This window comes from Enhydra lutris, unplaced genomic scaffold (assembly GCF_002288905.1).
Source record: "Enhydra lutris kenyoni isolate GAN:26980312 unplaced genomic scaffold, ASM228890v2 scaffoldscaffold39, whole genome shotgun sequence".
Taxonomy (NCBI): Eukaryota; Metazoa; Chordata; class Mammalia; order Carnivora; family Mustelidae; genus Enhydra; species Enhydra lutris.
This window is the reverse complement of record NW_019154123.1, coordinates 26,898,838-26,917,625: the sequence shown is the minus strand read 5'-3', so window position 1 is coordinate 26,917,625 and position 18,788 is coordinate 26,898,838. Positions and strand designations below refer to the sequence as shown.

The 18,788-nt window shown below is 44.3% G+C and overlaps 1 protein-coding gene across 1 annotated transcript in view; it reads left to right on the top strand.

The window, feature by feature from the left end:
* Positions 1-18,788, top strand: part of LOC111155134 (solute carrier family 12 member 8) — a 148,523-nt gene that overhangs the window by 98,088 nt on the left and 31,647 nt on the right. Inside the window, exons 7-8 of the mRNA XM_022515205.1 lie at positions 4,735-4,822; positions 6,419-6,506. Coding sequence (XP_022370913.1) covers positions 4,735-4,822; positions 6,419-6,506 — 176 coding nt within the window. The remainder of the gene's footprint in view (positions 1-4,734; positions 4,823-6,418; positions 6,507-18,788) is intronic.

Below are 18,788 nucleotides of genomic sequence, written 5' to 3'. Positions count from 1 at the left end.
TTTAATTTTAAATAATATTCTTTTCTTTTTAAGATTTTATTTATTTATTTGACAGACAGAGATCACAAGCAGGCAGAGAATCAGGCAGAGAGAGAGGAGGAAGCAGGCTCCCTGCGGAGCAGAGAGCCTGATGCGGGGCTCGATCCCAGGACCCTGGGATCATGACCTGAGCTGAAGGCAGAGGCTTTAACCCACTGAGCTACCCAGGCGCCCCAAATTTTAAATAATATTCTTAAATCTCTGTTTTTTTTTTTTTTTATCAGTTTTGGGCTACATCCCTTCTCTCTTATTGGTGTGGAAAATTGAAATTCAGTGTTGTGTTTTAAGATTAATGTATTAGAGTCATATTTATTTTATATGTAAAATATTTTTACAGGGAATACTTCAGTTATCTTAAGCGAATCCCTAATTGGAGGTAATCTACATGATCCTATTATATTTGCATTTTTAGAACAATATCAGGGAAGCCATAACAAGTTGACAATTAGCAGGTGAGTAGGCAAAATCCCATAAAAACTGTAGTCTACAACTTTAAGTGAACAAACACAGTTTCTCACACACACACACACACATACACACACTCAAATGTATTAAAGTTTTTTAAGTTTATAAGTTAACAATCTTTGTAACTTCAAAGACAAACTGCTCAATATTCTTGGAAATTTCTTTGCTCTTTCTAGCAGACACTTCAATATTCTCCTTTACAATAATAAGATACAGAATAAGTTTAGAATTACCTTAAAATTTATTGCAACTAGTATATATTCACTAGCCTTTCCTTTATCTACCTCCCAAATGTAATGGCTAGCTTGAAAGGCATTATTAGAATCATCTTTCAAGTTTTCTTCTTAAACTAATCGGAGCTTGTAACAGCCAACCCAGACCTGAGTGCAGGAGCATGGGACTAATATTTTTGTTTTTCAGCACTACTACAATGAAGATATTAGTGCTTTCTACATTCCTTCTACTTCCAATTCTTCTTCTTCTTCTTTTATTATTTTTTTTGGGGGGGGGTATTGATTCCTAGTATCAGTTAGCTACACCTTGACCTCTATGTTGTTGAGGTAGATAATATTCATATTCTATTTTGTAACTAGAGTTATGTCCTCTGTGCTTTGTATATAGGTAAATTTTTAGAAGTTAAAAAATACGTTAAACATATACACAATTATGACGGGTAGCTGTGGTTCAGTGAAGAGTGAAATAGTAGCTAGAATTCTGCTTCTTTTGCTGTGATTCTGATGTGGTCCTTGTGGCATTATGGGAGAATATTTCTAATATCATGGCCAAATGGGTTACTTTTTCTTATATTCCATTAGTTATGTAAAATCATGCCATGACATTTTAGTTTGAGTCATATTTAGACATTGACTTTCTTGTTCATTTTTTCTGGAGTTTCAAGAAACTTTGTTTTCTCTTGTTGCCAAAATATGCAGTTTAGCATGTCCTTAAAAATCATTCAGTTTGTTAATCATACTGTTCATTGGGTTGAATCCAATTCCTATCCAGAGGCATGCCTCCTGGGGCCTCCAGCCTTCTGCCTCAGTCCCTGATGGTTTCTACACAGTAAAAATGGTGGTTCAGGAATTTTACTTCATCCCTGAGTCATCACCACTCTCATGTTTTCTTCCCTCATTTTCCTGGAGTGCATGCTTTAGAATCTTCCTCAGAAATCATATGTGGGAGGTAAATTTTTTGAGCCCTTGTCTACGTAAGTTTGCTTTCACTTACTTGGTAATCTGGCTAAAATTCTAGTTTCAAAATAATTTTTTCTCAGAGTTTTAAAATCGGCACTCCATCCTAGCATTCACTTTTGCCAATGACAAATCTAATTTTTGTTCTGTTATGTGCTCAGTTTTTTACCTTTGGAAATATTTAGGATTTTTCCTGAAATTGCACAATGTTACATTTAGGTATGGACATCTTAAATTTTGTTCTTTGTGCTGTCTGTTCTGTGGAATATTTCAACCCGAAGACTTGTGTCTTCTTCGGTTTGGAGACATTTATTTCTGATTATTTATTATTTATTTCTGGTTTATTTATCGGTTATTTCCTTTTTTTTCTCTCTTCTCTCTTTTTGGATCTCCTGTTAGTTGGATATTGTAACTCTAAGATAGTTCCTCTGTTTCTCCTAGTCTTTGCTCAAATTTTTTTTTTTTAAGATTTTATTTATTTATTTGACAGACAGAGATTACAAATAGACAGAGAGGCAAGCAGAGAAAGGAAAGGAAGCAGGCTCCCTGCTGAGCAGAGAGCCCAATGCAGGGCTCAATCCCAGGACCCTGGGATCATGACCTGAGCCGAAGGCAGAGACTTTAACCCACTGAGCCACCCAGGCACCCCTTTGCTCAAGTTTTGTACCCCTTTATCTTTCTGTTCTCAGTTCCAGGGTACTTAACTTTATCTTTCAGATCCTCTATTGCATTTTTAATTTTAGTGATTGTGTTTGTAATCTCTAAAAGTTCTTTTTTTGCTCTTGGATTATTTTTTGTTTTCCTTGCACTTTGCTTTATAGAGATAATATCCTTCTCAGAATATGATTTTCTTCAAAAATAGAATATTATTTTCTTCAAAACTCTCCTCTGTGTCCTGATTTATTTGTTCCTTCCAGCCCAGGTTGTTCTATTTTTATCACGCATGTATCTGCTGCTGGTTTTCATCACACCCCTGGCAATCTTGGGCTGCTGGCATGGATTCCTGGCTGTGGAGTGTGTAGGTCTGCGTCCCTGAAGGGGACTTGACTGTGGCTCATTTGTGAGTACGGCCAGCCCTTGAGGAGGGCTTCACTGGGGAGCAAACATCCATATGGCCAGTCCTCATTTTCCTTGGGTTTACTCAGATACTCTGGAGAAGTTTTCTAAGGCTTTCCTTTCCTTCCCTTTCACCCTGGGTCATTTTCTCCATTCTCTACGTGCCAGACATCTGGAGCAACCTTTCATCTATTCACGGCTCTCCATCCCAACCCTCTTTGCTTATAGGCATGGATCCATTTTCTCCCTTCCTACCCTTGAATAGGATCTTGGGAAGAAGGGAAACAAGAGGAAAGAGAAGGTGCCTCATGTGGCACTTTAAACAACCCTTTAAGAAACCTCCATTTCAAAACGATCACTGTAGAAAGCTGGGACGATGTATATAAGCAATAAAATGAAAAATGATGTTTTTCCATGTTTAGCATTTTAAAACATGTCCCTGTTCCTTTTTTTTCTACCCTATGCATACATTGATCTGTTGTCTTTTTTTTTTTTTTTTACAACAATGGGATCATACCATATGTTCTATTTTATAATATGCATCTGAAAATGAAACAAGAGCTTTTTAAATATCTTTCCACATCACAACATATCTCTGACAACACAGAGCCCCGGTATTTATGGAATGATATATCATCACTTATTTAACCATTTCCCTATTTGTAAATACTAAGTTGTTTCTCATTCTCACTAGTATAGACAAGTATTTGTAGACATTTCTGGCTACATCTTTGCTCATATTCTTGACTATTTACTGAGGTGGAAGTCCCAGTAGTGGTATTGCTGGTCAATGTGTGTGCAGGTCACAGTGTGGGTCCCCCATTTAGGGCACCCTTGGAAATAGGCCCTCATTAACTGTCTGCCTCCCTGTCTTCACTTCACCCCATTCCACCTGCACTCTTGCAAGCATTATCGCAGGGGTGGTAAGAATATAATGTTCAGAGTCAGACGGGTTGAATCCTAGCTTTCCCACTAGTTAATGTGTGACCCTAGGCTACTTTAACCTCTCTGAGCACTAGTTTCCTTTTCTATAAAATGAGGGAAATAATTCTACTTTTCTGATGTGGTTGTTGTAAGGATTGAACAAGATTTAAAAAAAAATGCATGGAAAACATTAGCCCAGGCACTGTCAGGCTGGAAGTGTTCAATCCTTAATGATGGGATCAGACCTATATCTCTCCCTAAGCCTATGCAAATCTTCCCACAAGGCCACGTTTGAGATGCACCCACCCCTCTGTGAGACCTTCCTGATTAAGACTTGTAGAGCACTTGTGGGCTGGACCCACTTTTGTTGTTCAGAACACATAGTCTTACTGGTCTCTTGTGTGGGTGAATGTGGACAGACGTGATGATCCCTCCTCATGGTCCCACATGGTGTCCTCCCTCCCCATCATGACTGATTACGACTTTTCACAAATGTTGGGGAATAGAGGCAATGAGGAGAAGGAGCTTGGGACTCTGTTGGTAGCATCACAATAGTTCTTTGGAACTTGTTTGGAGCCCTTTGGTCTCTGGCTCTAGCTGTTGGATAGGACCTGCTCCCAGGATACCTGAACCCCAGTGCAGTCAGTGGGCAGCAGAGGCAAGTAGCTCAGCTGGGGAAGGGGCACCAGGTGCTTTGCTAAGGCTGAGCTTCCCCAGGGAGTTGGGGGGGGTGTGCAGCAGAACTCAGTATGTGGCCACAGGACCTTTGTGCAGCCTGCCAGATGTCTCACTCACCCTCATTACTTAGCACTGGGTCATAAGATGCTTTTGTAGCCAGCAAGGCTTTCCTCCCAAGCATCATCCAACCCACAAAGGTCCCATTCATGCCCCACGGATGCCTCCCCAGTTGCCAGGGGAGATGGAGAAGCTCAGTTGCCAGAACTGCAGATGGGAGGGCTTGCCATGGGATAGCTTCCAGGAGAGGGCCCTAATGAGGGGAAGGCGATTCATGGAGTGGTGTACACTGTTCACCCATCTCCCCTGTCTGGGTGTCTTTCAGGAGTCATGGCCGGTTTCAACATGGGGGGTGACCTCCGGGAGCCCGCTGCCAGCATCCCCCTGGGCTCCCTAGCAGCTGTTGGCATCTCGTAAGTAAGTTCCCCTGGTGGCCATCAGCTGGAGAGAAGGAGAGAAAACCCCAGGCAAAAGAGGGTTTGCCCCTTTTGTTCTGAGAGTGCCCCAACTGTGGCCAATCTATTTCATATTCCAATTCTCCTTTTAACACTCAGCCAGCTGGAAAATTCACGTCTGGTGGGTTCAGAAGCCTGCCCTTTCAGACCCCCTGCCTGGGAATGCAGGAGGAGGAGGATGGATCCTTTCTTTCCTTTCTCCTCAGCCTCCTGCCCCTCCTCCTCCCCCACTTCCATTTTGAACTTGGGGATTTTTTAACCATTGACTTTCCGGGATCGTTGGGAGGAACAGAACAGTGAAGAGTTTTGCCCTCAGGTTGGGATTCCTATTCCAGCTCTGCTGCTGAGTGGCTGGGTGACCTTGAACGATGTACTTAGCTCTCTGAACCTCTGTTTTCCTTTCTCATAAAATGGGGTTGAGAATATATTTGCCCCAGCGACCGTGGAGTGGCTTCTGTGTGTGAAGGCTCTCTTCTTTCCCCCAGCTCTCTCCCCACCACACTCCAAGGCTCTTGGGGTTTCAGTTCCCACTGTGCCACCCTCATGAGCAGACTCAGTGGCCTTGGGTCTGTTTGAGCTTCCAGAGTTCTGTGGAATATTTCAACCTGAAGACTTGTGTCTTCTTCTGTTTGGAGACATTTATTTCTGATTATTTATTATTTATTTCTGGTTTATTTATCTGGTTATTTCCTTTGTTTTCTGTGGTGCTCTCCATACCAGAGGAAGAAGCTTCTCTGCCTTCACTGGGGGGGATGCGAGAGGCATAGACTTGATGATGACGTGCCTGTGTTACTTTGACCGTGGTACTTTAAAAATACAAATGTGTGTTTCACAAAGTTGAATTTGCTCTTAGCTTCTGAGAGTGGCCCCTGGCATCCGGTACACAGCACCAAACCTACGTGTGCCGAGAACGGCTGCGTGCCGGCCAGAGAATGAAGGCCGCAGAGAACACTTGGGTGTTGGGAAGAACAGAGAAGGAAAAAAACCCTGCCTCATTTTGGGGTCAGAGCTGGGAGGTCCCAGGAGGAAGACCCTTGGCCCATCCTCTCACTGCCCAGATGGGAAAGAGTCTGTGGGGTATCATGTGACTTATTCAAGGTCACCGGGTGTCTAGGGGCAGGGCCGTGTTGTGGCTGCCCTTTTCACACTTGACCCGGCTCTCTGTCATCTGGGATCCAAGGAACAACAGCCTAAGAAACCTGAAAGACATCTGCGTGTTCTTCGGGGGGGCGAGGGGGGGGGGGCGGGGGGGGCCCCGGCCACCCCCCCCCTGGCGGCCGGGGGGGGGGGGGGGCGGTGTCTCTGGCTCCCCACTCCCAGCACCCTCAGGGCATCTCTCTCTTTAATGTAAGAAAGAGACAAAACAATGATATATTCTTTGGCAAGAGATAGGCTAGAGGGGAAGTAGTGCTGGAAGTCCCCTCAGACAAAGAGGGAGACTTCATGACTGGCCTTTGTCTGTCCTTCCAACCCGGGGGCTGAGTGAGGTGGGCCGGCATGGGCTTGGCGCACATCAGGGGTGTAAGCTCTGTTCCACTCTTGGGGTTTTTGCAGGTGGTTTCTGTACCTCGTATTCGTCTTCCTGCTGGGCGCTGCCTGCACCCGAGAGGCCCTTCGCTATGACTTCCTGATAGCGGAAAAGGTGGGTGAGTCTGCACTGCCGACCGGCTCCTTCTGATGGGTCTTTCACTGGCTCCCATCTGCAAATGGCTGCCTCCCCCTTGCAGTCCTTCCTGGAGATCCCGAGAGGCCTGGGCCCTGGACTGAAGTGGGGGGGGGAGGGCTCAAAAACACGGAAAAGGTACAGGTTTTTCTTACGGAGCAGGGACTATGTAAGAGGAACACAAGCATCTCTTCATGTCAAAACTCGGGACAGAAACAAAGGGTGCCATCAGCGAAAACCCCTAGCTCAACCAGCCCTTCATTTCTGCCGCTCGCCTCACCTTCCACCATGAGCAGAAAAGGGCTGCTCGCTGGAGGCTGAGGGGTGGGGAGGAGGCAGCAAAGTGGAGGGAGTTGGAGGAGGCCCAGCGCTGGAGGGAGGCCCACCCTGCCCTCTGCAGACCTTGGCTCCTGAGGCTCTCCCCAGGGGTGGGCTGGGGTTGATCTGGCTGTAACACCCGTGTTTCTAGAACAGTAGACCCTGCCAGAAGGAGATTAGCAAATTCCTCACATTCCACAGCTGCCCCTTCACAGGGCTGGAGGTCAGGTCACAGTCAAGGACACTCATTTGACATCTCTAGAACCTAGGAGAATAAGATTCCCAGATGCTTTTCTGGAAATCCCCCCAAATTCCTACCTTCCCTTAAGTTCTTGGAGGAAAAGTGGACCTTGAGATTCCTGTCATTAGTCAGAGAAATGCAGAAGGCTAGGAAAGTTTTCTTAGTTAACTCCTAAGTGTTTCTGCTCCGATTTGGGGAGAAAGTACCACTTTCTCTTGGTGTGAGGCTTTGCAGAACCACCTTGCTGATGTTCACGCAGGGCCACTGACTGGGGGGCAGCCCAGGGCAGGAAACTGAACTCTTTTTAGAGCTGCACTTGGGCTTGGTCTCCACATTCGCACAAGTTTCTTTTTAAGATGTAGGTGGTAGATTAAAGATGATCTGTATTTTCAGGGGTCTTGACTCTGAAAGCAGGTTTCAAAAGGGGGAGCAGCTCAGGTAGTGAGGGCACTCGCACCACCCCCTTCCGGGGACCAAGGTCTTAGACCCCCAGCGAGACACTTGCTCTCAGGGAAGGAATCTGCAGCCCTAATTTATACTCACAGGCGAGCTTCCGTCTTGAGTTTCGTCTTCCACGAGCCTTTTCTCTAATCTCGGAATGAAAAGCTTGGCTGCGTCAGAGGAATTAAAGGCCTCTGGGAATAGCTGATCCTTTGACCAGGGGGCTCTGCTGGCCGCTGTCTGCAACTTGCCAGTGTCTAGCTAGCTAGCTAGTGGGCTCTGCCCGCCTCCAAAGTGGGTTCCTTTCTAGTAGATTCCTTCACAGACGTCCCTTCAACCATCCGAGGCTCTGATCTGGATGGAACAAGGCAAATTATCCCCTGGTCTAGGGCTCCTGTCTCCCCTCCTTCCTCTCCTTTGCAGAGAGAACTAAGAACAGGGATATGGGAGGATAGGCAGCCTGTATCCGAGGAAGGCCGCAACAGGAGAGTAAAAACATCTCTGCGGACAGCTCAGGAAAGCTTCTGTGGGTGGAACTTCCACCACTAGAACTGAGGGAAGCTTGTTTGGCGTGCCACCTGTCCTAGGCATTGAAACAGGTAGGCGAGCATTTCGCCAGCAGGATACCCGTGGAACCATGCTTGGCCGTAATGTACGGGAGTGCCGTTGTGGGCACGCCAGGGTGAGAGGTGGAAGGTTTGGTTCCCGGAGAATAGACCATTTCCTGGAAGAGGTGGTTGTAAAGCCTGTAAAATCAGAAAAGATACTGCTCTTGGTTCCCAGTAGCAAATGGGGGCTGGCACAACAAGTAAGTGGACAGTCACAGAACCCACCAGGGCAACTCCAGAACAGGGGCACTGTGCTGCGCTGCTGTCCCCCAGGTACCCCCTACAAAGGGACCTCACGGAATATTCCCCCCCCACCCAAAGCCTCCAACCTTGGCTTTCCCCCTTTTTCACTGGCTGGTGTCCCTCCTTGGCACTGACTCGGGTGTAGTAGCCGGTCTAAACTCAGCAGTGAGCTGGGCCATGGCCGGTTTTCCTAGCAGTGCCTGGAGAACTGAGGTGTGTGTGTGTGTGTGTGTGTGTGTGTGTGTGCGTGTGCGCGCGTGCCACCTGCACAGGTCAGAAGGTACAAATGCATAGTCTCCTCCATGGTCCCCCCACATGGCTCACCACCCTGACGTACCACCCTGACATGGTTTTAGTAAACTGTTCATCTCAGCTGCTCATCTTAGCTGTGGCCTGGGTTCTGAGCCAGCCCATCTCTGAGCTCTCCTGGGCCCTGAGAAAGCAAGGCCTCCTCAGTCTGGTCTGTGTGTCCTGAGGATCTCACCCTTGGGCAGAGACCAGGCAGGCCTCCAGGATGCTCCTCCCACTTGGTGATGGCTCTCAGGAAGCTCCTCAGTGTACTTCTCGGGCTTTCTGTCGGCTGCCTTCTGCCAGAATACTTATCTTCAGTGGCTGCCCTGGACTCCTTTCCACTGACCTGCAGTTGGTCATTTCATCTGTTTCTTTTGGGGTTTCCTGCATCTTCTCCAATCTATTTCTAATTATTTGGCTTCCCAGCCTACGGTTTCTCTAAGAAGTTTCTTTTTTGCTTTATATCCCTACCCCACAGAAACTTTTGCCTGGCTCTTGGGGGTCAGTCTCCATAGTGTTATGCTTTTTTTTTTTTTTTTTTTTTTTTTTTAAGCAGGCTCCATGCCCAACATGGGGCTTGAATTCACAACCTCATGGTCGAGAGTTGCCTGCTCTACTGACAGAGCCAACCAGCCACCCCGTAGTGTTACGCTCTTTCAGAAGTCTTTAGCACGTTGTGGTGCCTTTGAGGTAATCTATGTAAAGCGCAATACTTGGTATATAGTAGGTGCTTATTAAATATTGACTCCTCTGAACACTCCTTAACAGGGATAACCTTATAGGTATGACATATTTTTTTCTTACAAATCTACCATATTTAACTGGATAGGCAAAAAAAAGTCCATCCCAATATTACTCAGTTATGAAGAGAGGAATTGTATAAAGAATAGGTATTAGGGGCGCCTGGGTGGCTCAGTGGGTTAAGCCGCTGCCTTCGGCTCAGGTCATGATCCCAGTTCCTGGGTTCAAGCCCCGCATCAGGCTTTCTGCTCAGCAGGGAGCCTGCTTCCTCCTCTCTCTCTGCCTGCCTCTCTGCCTACTTGTGATTTCTCTCTGACAAATAAATAAATAAAATCTTAAAAAAAAAAAAAGAATAGGTATTAGCAGAGGTAAAACTAAATAGATTAAATAAATAATTGTTTTGGAATAAACTTGTATATAGTCTAGGAAGACAAAAAGTTTATTAAACATCAAAAAGACCAAGTATTTTAGGAAGCCTGGAGCTTGCCAACCAGCAAAATAAGAACAAATAAGTAGGAAAAGCACCCCAGAAGCATCTTTGTTAAAAGGGAGGTATCCTGGGGCACCTGGGTGGCTCAGTGGGTTAAGGCCTCTGCCTTCGGCTCAGGTCATGATCTCAGGGTCTTGGGATCAAGCCCCCCATCGGGCTTCTGCTCAGCGGGGAGCCTGCTTCCTCCTCTCTCTCTGCCTGCTTGTGATCTGTCAAATAAATAAATAAAATCTTTAAAAAAAAAAAAAAAGGGAAGTATCCTGCAGAGTAAACTCTTATCATTCTTAGATTTGACAGTCATGGTTTCATGTGTTCAAGAGGGACCTTGAACGCCCACATCAGAGGGCTGCTGGTGTAGGAGGCCAGCCAGCTCCTCAGTGTCCCCCATCCCTCCCTGGCTGGCTGTCCTCTGCTCTCCATCAGGGTCACAGAGCTATCTCTCAGGAACTGAAGCCAATTTTACTTCCTTCTGGAAAATGGCTATCAAGTGAGAAAACTTGACCGAAAGTGTAGATATCGGTCCTTTTTTGGAGTAGAGACAGTGTGAGGAAACTCATGTCTGTGGAGATCTGACACGGGAGAAAACTAGGGGACTGTGAGACAATTTGGGATTGTGCGAGGTCAAGATGTACTCCTCGCTAATGTCAAGGGGCCATAGGAATCGGATGAGGCAGGATGAGCACCTTGCAAATGACTTGGAGTTCGGCCCTTCAAGAGATGGGAACAGCGGTGGACAGGTGGGATTTCTCAAGGGTTTAAGCTCTGATGGTAGCCAGCATAAAATATGAAAAGCAAGGAGATGAAATTATAATTTTCATCAGGAGTTACTGAAGGAAGAAATTAGGGTAGTTCACACCTCAGATAATTTTGGAAACATAGCTTTTTTTGTGATGGTTCAAACAGCTGTATGACAGAAGGGTGCTCCCCCCGTAAAGAACTGTTGACACACGTCTGCTCAAGCTCACTTCATCTCCATGGTCACAGTTTACAAGATCACAGTTCCGTATGAAGAAAGAAAGTGAGGAAATTCTCCGAGGACTGGGAGCAAAGCTGTGTAGTTCCCTGTTGTAACTGTAATGTCTGCCTCGCGCTGGGCCAGTCATGTCCCCGGTCCTCAACGAATGCTCCCGTGGGTGGATGGTTGACAGATAGGAAGGGAGAGACAGGCTACATGTGGGAGAGGGCTAGAATGGAGTCTTTATCATTGATCCAGACACAACAACCAACATTTCATTTATTTTTCAGAAAATTGACAGAGTAGTAGTTTTATATAAAAGATAGTCGAGGGAATAGCCCATTATAAACACAGTTGCCACGTTGGACACAAACAAGTTGCTATGCCTGGACAGTTCCCTCTCCAGGCACCAGCCCAAAGGTTCTGCAGGAGTCCCAGGGAGTGACTGTGGGAAGGCTGGCCAGCCCTTGGCGTCACTGTAGCCCCTGGTACTAGAGACCCCGGTTTCCTGGGTCAGCCCCACACAAGGAGGAAGCCAGACTGGGCCGTCTCATTTCCAATCTGAGTAAATGGACAGGCTTTCAATGAAAACAAAAAAAAAAAATTTTTTTTAAAGATTTTATTTATTTATTTGAGAGAGAGACAGTGAGAGAGAGCATGAGTGAGGAGAAGGTCAGAGGGAGAAGCAGACTCCCCATGGAGCTGGGAGCCCGATGTGGGACTCGATCCCGGGACTCTGGGATCATGACCTGAGCCGAAGGCAGTCGTCCAACCAACTGAGCCACCCAGGCGTCCCAAAACAAAAAAATTTTTTAACACAAATATATATAACCTTTTGGATAAGAAGCAATAAAATTTCTGCAAGGAGACACCATGCCTGAGTCTTCTGGAGGATTCTCTGAAGGGACAGTGGGGTGGGCACACTGCGTCTCACCCAGCGGTTCTCTACCCTGGCTGTGCATTAGAATGGCCTGGAGGGTTTTTGAAAAATCAGCCATGTCAGTTCCCACCCAACACTGATAAAGCCAGAACTCTGGAGGGATTCTTAGGTATAGCCAGAGTAGAGAACTCCTAGTTACATTTTCTAGACGCTTTTGATAAAATTTCATCACAGAGTCTACATATTTTTTTCCCAATGGAATCTCTACTCACAGTGTGGGGCTCAAACTCATGACCCCGAGATCAGGAGTCAAATATTCCACCGACTGAGCCAGCGAGGCACCTGAGTCCATGTATTTAAAAAAACAAAACAAAACAAAACAACAACAGTGAATACAGGATGTGTTTGGTCAAGAAGACAGAAACAAAGATTAGAGGTGAAGGAATGCATACCAGAATGGATTAGGGGTTGGTCATAGAAGCATTTATCTAATGATTTTTTTTTAAGATTGTATTTATTTATTTGACAGAGAGAGAGAAAGGGAGAGAGGGAACACAAGCAGGGCGAGAGGGAGAGGGAGAAGCAGGTGCCCCGCAGAACTGGGAGCCCGATATAGGACTCGATCCCAGGACCCTGGGTCATGACCTGAGCTGAAGGCAGACACGTAATAACTGAGCCCCCCAGGCATCCCCATCTAACAATTTTGTGAGGCATCCAGGGCATGAGTCTCAAAGCCTCATGAATTTCATGGGCACGTGTGGAGCCCGTCTGCCAGACTGTTTGGGGTGATGGGGCGAGGGCAGGGGGCACGAGATTCAGGAGCTTATGCTGCCCTGCATGTCATGGGCTACAACACAGGTGGGGAGTATGCTGGTGACATTGAAGAAAACAAGGACATTCACTGGTGTTCCATGTAGCTCGGTGCCACTGACCCAGTGATGGCTAAAGCAGGGACATAAAAAGTGAGGTGGAGAAGCTTCATCATGAAGGGTGTGACCGGACCATGCAAATTAGGGCAAACCCATCTGTGATAGTCGGACAAATGAGCCCTTGGAACATACAGTTCTGGCCACCATGCCTACAGTCAAGTAGAATGGAGAAGGGGACCTCAAATAACCAGAAAGCAGAGAGACTTCCCGGTGGGTACAGAGGAAGGCTGGATCAGGAGAGCGGGGCAGGTTCCAGACCCATAGCTTCTGGCCCAGCTGTGTGGCCAGCCGTGCTGACCTTTGCAAGTCGACACCAAGCAGAACAACTGCATCCCCTCTTACTCTATCTGTTAGTGACCTGTGGGCCACGTGGGTCATGGAGCCCATTCTTTCATCCGTTCAGCATTTGTGGCTCTGTGTTGGCACCAAATATACCAGGATGAGCAAGACAGTAGCCCTGCAGAGATGAGGCCTCTGGGGCCACTGGAGGACACAGTGGGCTGGGTGTCCCCCAGCCTCAGGCTAAGGTGCTGCAGGCCCTAAGGAGCAGCCCCTGCTGTGAGGGGCTGTGGGAGGATCTCATGCAGGAAGAGAGGACTGGGCTGAGTCTTGAAGCACAACTGGATGTAAGAGACAGACAGTGAGGAGATGAGATGTGGACAGAGGGTGGTCATAGGCAAGGAAGTATGCTGACAGAGAGTCTGAGTGTGGGGGGTCTGGGGCTACAGAGGTCACAGACCAGGAAGGGCTGAAGATGCCAGAGTGGTGGGGAGCCATTGATATATCTTTTCTTTGCATTTTTTAAATTAACATATAATGTATTATTTGCCCCTGCGGTACAGGTCTGTGAATCATCAGGTTTACACACTTCACAGCACTCACCATAGCACATACCCTCCCCAGTGTCCATAACCCAACCACCCTATCCGTAACCCCCCCCCGCCCACAGCAACCCTCAGTTTGTTTTGTGAGATTAAGAGTCTCTTATGGTTTGTCTCCCTCCCAATCCCATCTTGTTTCATTTTTTCCCTCCCTACCCCTCACAACCCCCTGCCCTACCTTTCAAATTCCATATGATCAGAGATATCATATAATTGTCTTTCTCTGATTGACTTACTTCACTTAGCATGATATCCTCTATGTTCTATCCACATGGCAAGATTTTGTTTCTGTTGATGGCTGCATAGTATTCCATTGTATATATATATACACCACATCTTCTTTATCCATTCATCTGTCGATGGACATCTAGGTCCTTTCCATAGTTTGGCTATTCTGGACATTGCTGCTATAAACATTTGGGTGCATGTGCCCCTTTGGATCACTACATTTGTATCTTTAGGGTAAATACCCAGTAGTGCGATTGCTGGGTTATAGGGTAGCTCTATTTTCAACTTCTTGAGGAACCTCCATACTGTTTTCCAGAGTGGCTGCACCAGCTTGCATTCCCAGCAACAGTGTAGGAGGTTTCCCCTTTCTCTGTATCCTTGCCAACATCTGTCGTTTCCTGACTTGTTGATTTTAGCCATTCTGACTGGTGTGAGGTGGTATCTCATTGTGGTTTTGATTTGTATTTCCCTGATGCCAAGTGATGTGGAGCACTTTTTCACATGTCTGTTGGCCATCTGGATGTCTTCTTCGCAGAAATGTCTGTTCATGTCCTCTGCCCATGTCTTGATTGGATTATTTGTTCTTTGGGTGTTGAATTTGATAAGTTCTTTATAGATTTTGGATACTAGCCCTTTATCTGATATGTCATTTGTGAATATCTTCTCCCATTCTGTCAGTTGTCTTTCGGTTTTGTTGACTGTTTCCTTTGCTGTGCAAAAGCTTTTGATCTTGATCAAGTCCCAATAGTTCATTTTTGCCCTTGCTTCCCTTGCCTTTGGCGATGTTTCTAGGAAGAAGTTGCTGTGGCTGAGGTGGAAGAGGTTACTGTCTGTGTTCTCCTCAAGGATTTTGATGGATTTCTGTCTCATATTGAGGTCTTTCATCCATTTTCATCTGTTCTTTTGTGTGTGTGATGTAAGGAAATGGTTCAGTTTCATTCTTCTGCATGTGGCTGTCCAATTTTCCCAACACCATTTGTTGAAGAGACTGTCTTTTTTCCATTGGACATTCTTTTCTGCTTTGTTGAAGATTAGTTGACCATAGAGTTGAGGGTCCATTTCTGGGCTCTGTATTCTGTTCCATTGATCTGTGTCTGTTTCTGTGCCAGTACCATACTGTTTTGATGATTATAGTTTTGTAATAGAGCTTGAAGTCCAGAATTGTGATGCTACAACTTTGGTTTCTTTTTCAACATTCCTCTGGCTATTTGGGGTCTTTTCTGGTTCTACATAAATTTTAAGATTATTTGTTCCATTTGATGGTATTTTAATAGGGATTGCATTAAATGTATAGATTGCTTTAGGTAGCATAGACATTTTCACAATATTTATTCTTCCAATCCATGAGCATGGAACATTTTTCCATTTCTTTGTGTGTTCCTCAATTTCTTTCATGAGTACTTTATTGTTTTCTGAGTACAGATTCTTTCCCTCGTTGGTTAGGTTTATTCTTAGCTATCTTATGGTTTTGGGTGCAATTGTAAATGGTATCAACTCCTTAATTTCTTTTTCTTCTGTCTTGCTGTTGGTGTATAGAAATGCAACTGAGGGGGTGCCTGGGTGGCTCAGTCGGTTAAAGCCTCGCCTTCAGCTCGGGTCATGATTCCAGGGTCCTGGGATCGAGCCCTGCATCGGTCTCTCTGCTTGGCAGGGAGCCTGCTTCCTCCTCTCTCTCTCTCTCTCTCTCTCTCTGCCTGCCTCTCTGCCTACTTGTGATCTCTGTCAAATTAATAAAATCTTAAAAAAAAAAAAAAAAAGGAAATGCAACTGAGTTCTATGCACTGATTATATATCCTGACACTTTACTGAATTTCTGTATGAGTTCTAGCAGTTTTAGAGTGGAGTCTTTTGGGTTTTCCACATAAAGTATCATATCATCTGCGAAGAGTGATAGTTTACTTCTTCTTTGCTGATTTGGATGCCTATTGTTTCTTTTTGATGTCTGATTGCTGAAGCTAGGACTTCTAGTACTATGTTGAATAGCAGTGGTGATAGTGGACATCCCTGCTGTGTTCCTGACCTTAGGGGAAAAGCTCTGTTTTTCCCCATTAAGAATGATATTCACTGTGGGTTTTTTGTGGATGGCTTTGATGATATTGAGGTATGTACCCTCTATCCCTACACTGTGAAGAGTTTTGATCAAGAAAGTATGCTGTACTTTGTCAAATGCTTTTTCAGTATCTACTGAGAATATCATATGGTTCTTATTCTTTTTTTAATTAATATATTGTATCACATTGATTGATTTGCAGCTATTGAACCACCCTTGCAGCCCAGGAATAAATCCCACTTGTGATGAATAATCCTTTTAATGTACTGTTGGATCCTATTGGCTAGTATTTTGGTGAGAATTTTTGTATCCGTGTTCATCAAGGATATTAGTTTGTAATTCTCCCTTTTGATGGGGTCTTTGGTTTTGGGATCAAGGTAATCCTGGCCTTATAAAATGAATTTGGAAGTTTTCCTTCCATTTCTATTTTTTTGAAACAGTTTCAGGAGAATAGGAATTAATTCTTCTTTAAATGTTTGGTAGAATTCCCCTGGGAAGCCATCTGGCCCTGGGCTCTTGTTTGTTGGGAGATTTTTGATGACTGTTTTATTCTCCTTACTGGTTATGGGTCTGTTCAGGTTTTCTATTTCTTCCTCATTCAGTGTTGGTAGTTTATTTGTCTCCAGGAATGCATCCATTTCTTCCAGATTGTCAAATTTGCTGGTATATAGTTGCTCATAATATGTTCTTATAATTGTTTGTATTTCTTTGGTGTTGGTTTTGATCTCTCCTCTTTCATTCATGATTTTATTTATTTGGGTCCTTTCTCTTTTCTTTTTGATAAGTCTGGCCAGGGGTTTATCAATCTTATTAATTCTTTCAAAGAATCAGCTCCTAGATTCATTCATTTGTTCTACTGTTCTTTTGGTTTCTATTTCATTGATTTCTGCTCTTTATTATTTCTCTTCTCCTGCTGGGTTTAGGCTTTCTTTGCTGTTCTTTCTCCAGCTCTTTTAGGTGTAGGGTTAGGTTGTATACTTGAGACCTTTCTTGTTTCTTGAGAAAGGCTTGTATTGCTATATACTTTCCTCTCAGGACCGCCTTTGCTGCGTCCCAAAGATTTTGAACAGTTGTGTTTTCATTTTCATTTGTTTCCATGAATTTTTAAAATCCTTCTTTAATTTCCTGGTTGACCCATTCATTCTTTAGTAGGATGTTCTTTAACCTCTATGTATTTGAGTTCTTTCCAACTTTCCTCTTGTAATTGAGTTCTAGTTTCAAAGCATTGTGGTCTGAAAATATGCAGGGAATGATCCCAATCTTTTGGTTCTGGTTGAGATCTGATTTGTGACCCAAGATGTGATCTATTCTGGAGAATGTTCCATGTGCACTAGAAAAGAATATGTATTCTGTTGTTTGGGATGGAATATTCTAAATAGATCTGTGATGTCCATCTGGTCCAGTGTGTCATTTAAAGCCTTTATTTCCTTGTTGATCTCTTGCTTAGTGATCTGTCCATTTCAGTGAGGGGGGTCCCCTACTATTATTGCATTATTGTCAATACATTTCTTTGACTTTGTTATTAATTGGCTTATATAATTGGCTGCTCCCATGTTAGGGGCAGAGATATTTGTTGGACAGACAGAGATGTCCTTCCTCATCTCTTATTATAGTCTTTGGTTTAAAATCTAATTTATCTGTTATAAGGATTGCCACTCCAGCTTTCTTTTGATGTCCATTAGCATGGTAAATTTTTTTTTATCCCCTCACCTTAAATCTAGAGGTGTCTTTGGGTCTAAAATGAGTTTCTTGTAGACAGCATATCAATGGGTCTTGTTTTTTTACCCATTCTGATACCCTGTGACTTTTGATTGGGGCATTTAGCCCATTTACATTCACGGTAACTATCGAAAGATATGAATTTAGTGCCATTGTATTGCCTGTAAGGTGACTATTACTGTATATTGTCTCTGTTCCTTTCTGGTCAGTTACTTTTAGGCTCTCTCTTTACTTAGAGGACCCCTTTCAATATTTCCTGAAGGGCTGGTTTGGTGTTTACAAATTCTGTTAATTTTTGTTTGTCCTGGAAGCTTTTTATTTCTCCTTCTATTTTCAGTGACAGCCTAGCTGGATATATTATTCTTGGCTGCATACTTTTCTCATTTAGTGCTCTGAATATATCATACCAGTCCTTTCTGGCCTGCCAGGTCTCTGTGGATAGGTCTGCTGCCAATCTAATATTTTCTACCATTGTATGTTACAGACCTCTTGTCCCAAGCTGCTTTCAGGATTTTCTCTTTGTCACTGAGACTTGTAAGTTTTACTATTAGATGACAGAGTGTGGACCTATTTTTATTGATTTTGAGGGGGAGTTCTCTGTGCCTCCTGGTTTTTGATGCTTGTTCCTTCTGTCAAATTAGGGAAATTCTCTGTTATACTTTGCTCCAATATACCTTCTACCCCCCTCTCTCTTTCTTCTTCTGGGATCGCAATTATTCTAATATTGTTTTGTCTTATGGTATCACTTATCTCTCGAATTCTTCCCTCATGGTCCAGTAGTTGTTTATCTCTCTTTTGCTCAGATTCTTTATTCTCTATCATTGGTCTTCTATATCGCTAATTCTCTCTTCTGAGTCATTTAGCCTAGCAGTAAGAGCCTCCACTTTTTATTGCACCTCATTAATAGATTTTTTTAATTTCAACTTGGTTAGATTTTAGTTCTTTTATTTCTCCAGAAAGGGATTCTCTAATATCTTCTATGCTTTTTTCGAGCCCAGCTAACACCTGATAATCAACATTCTGAACTCTAGTTCTGACATATTACAATGTCTGTTTTGATTAGGCCCCTAGCCATCAGTACTGCCTCTTTTCTTTTCTTTCTTTCTTTCTTTCCTTTTTTTTTTTTTTTTTGTGGTGAGTTTTTCCACCTTGTCATTTTATCCAGATAAGAATAGATGAATGAGATAGCAAAATACTAAAAGGGTAGGAAAAACTGCAGAAAAATATACACTAACCAAGTCAGAAG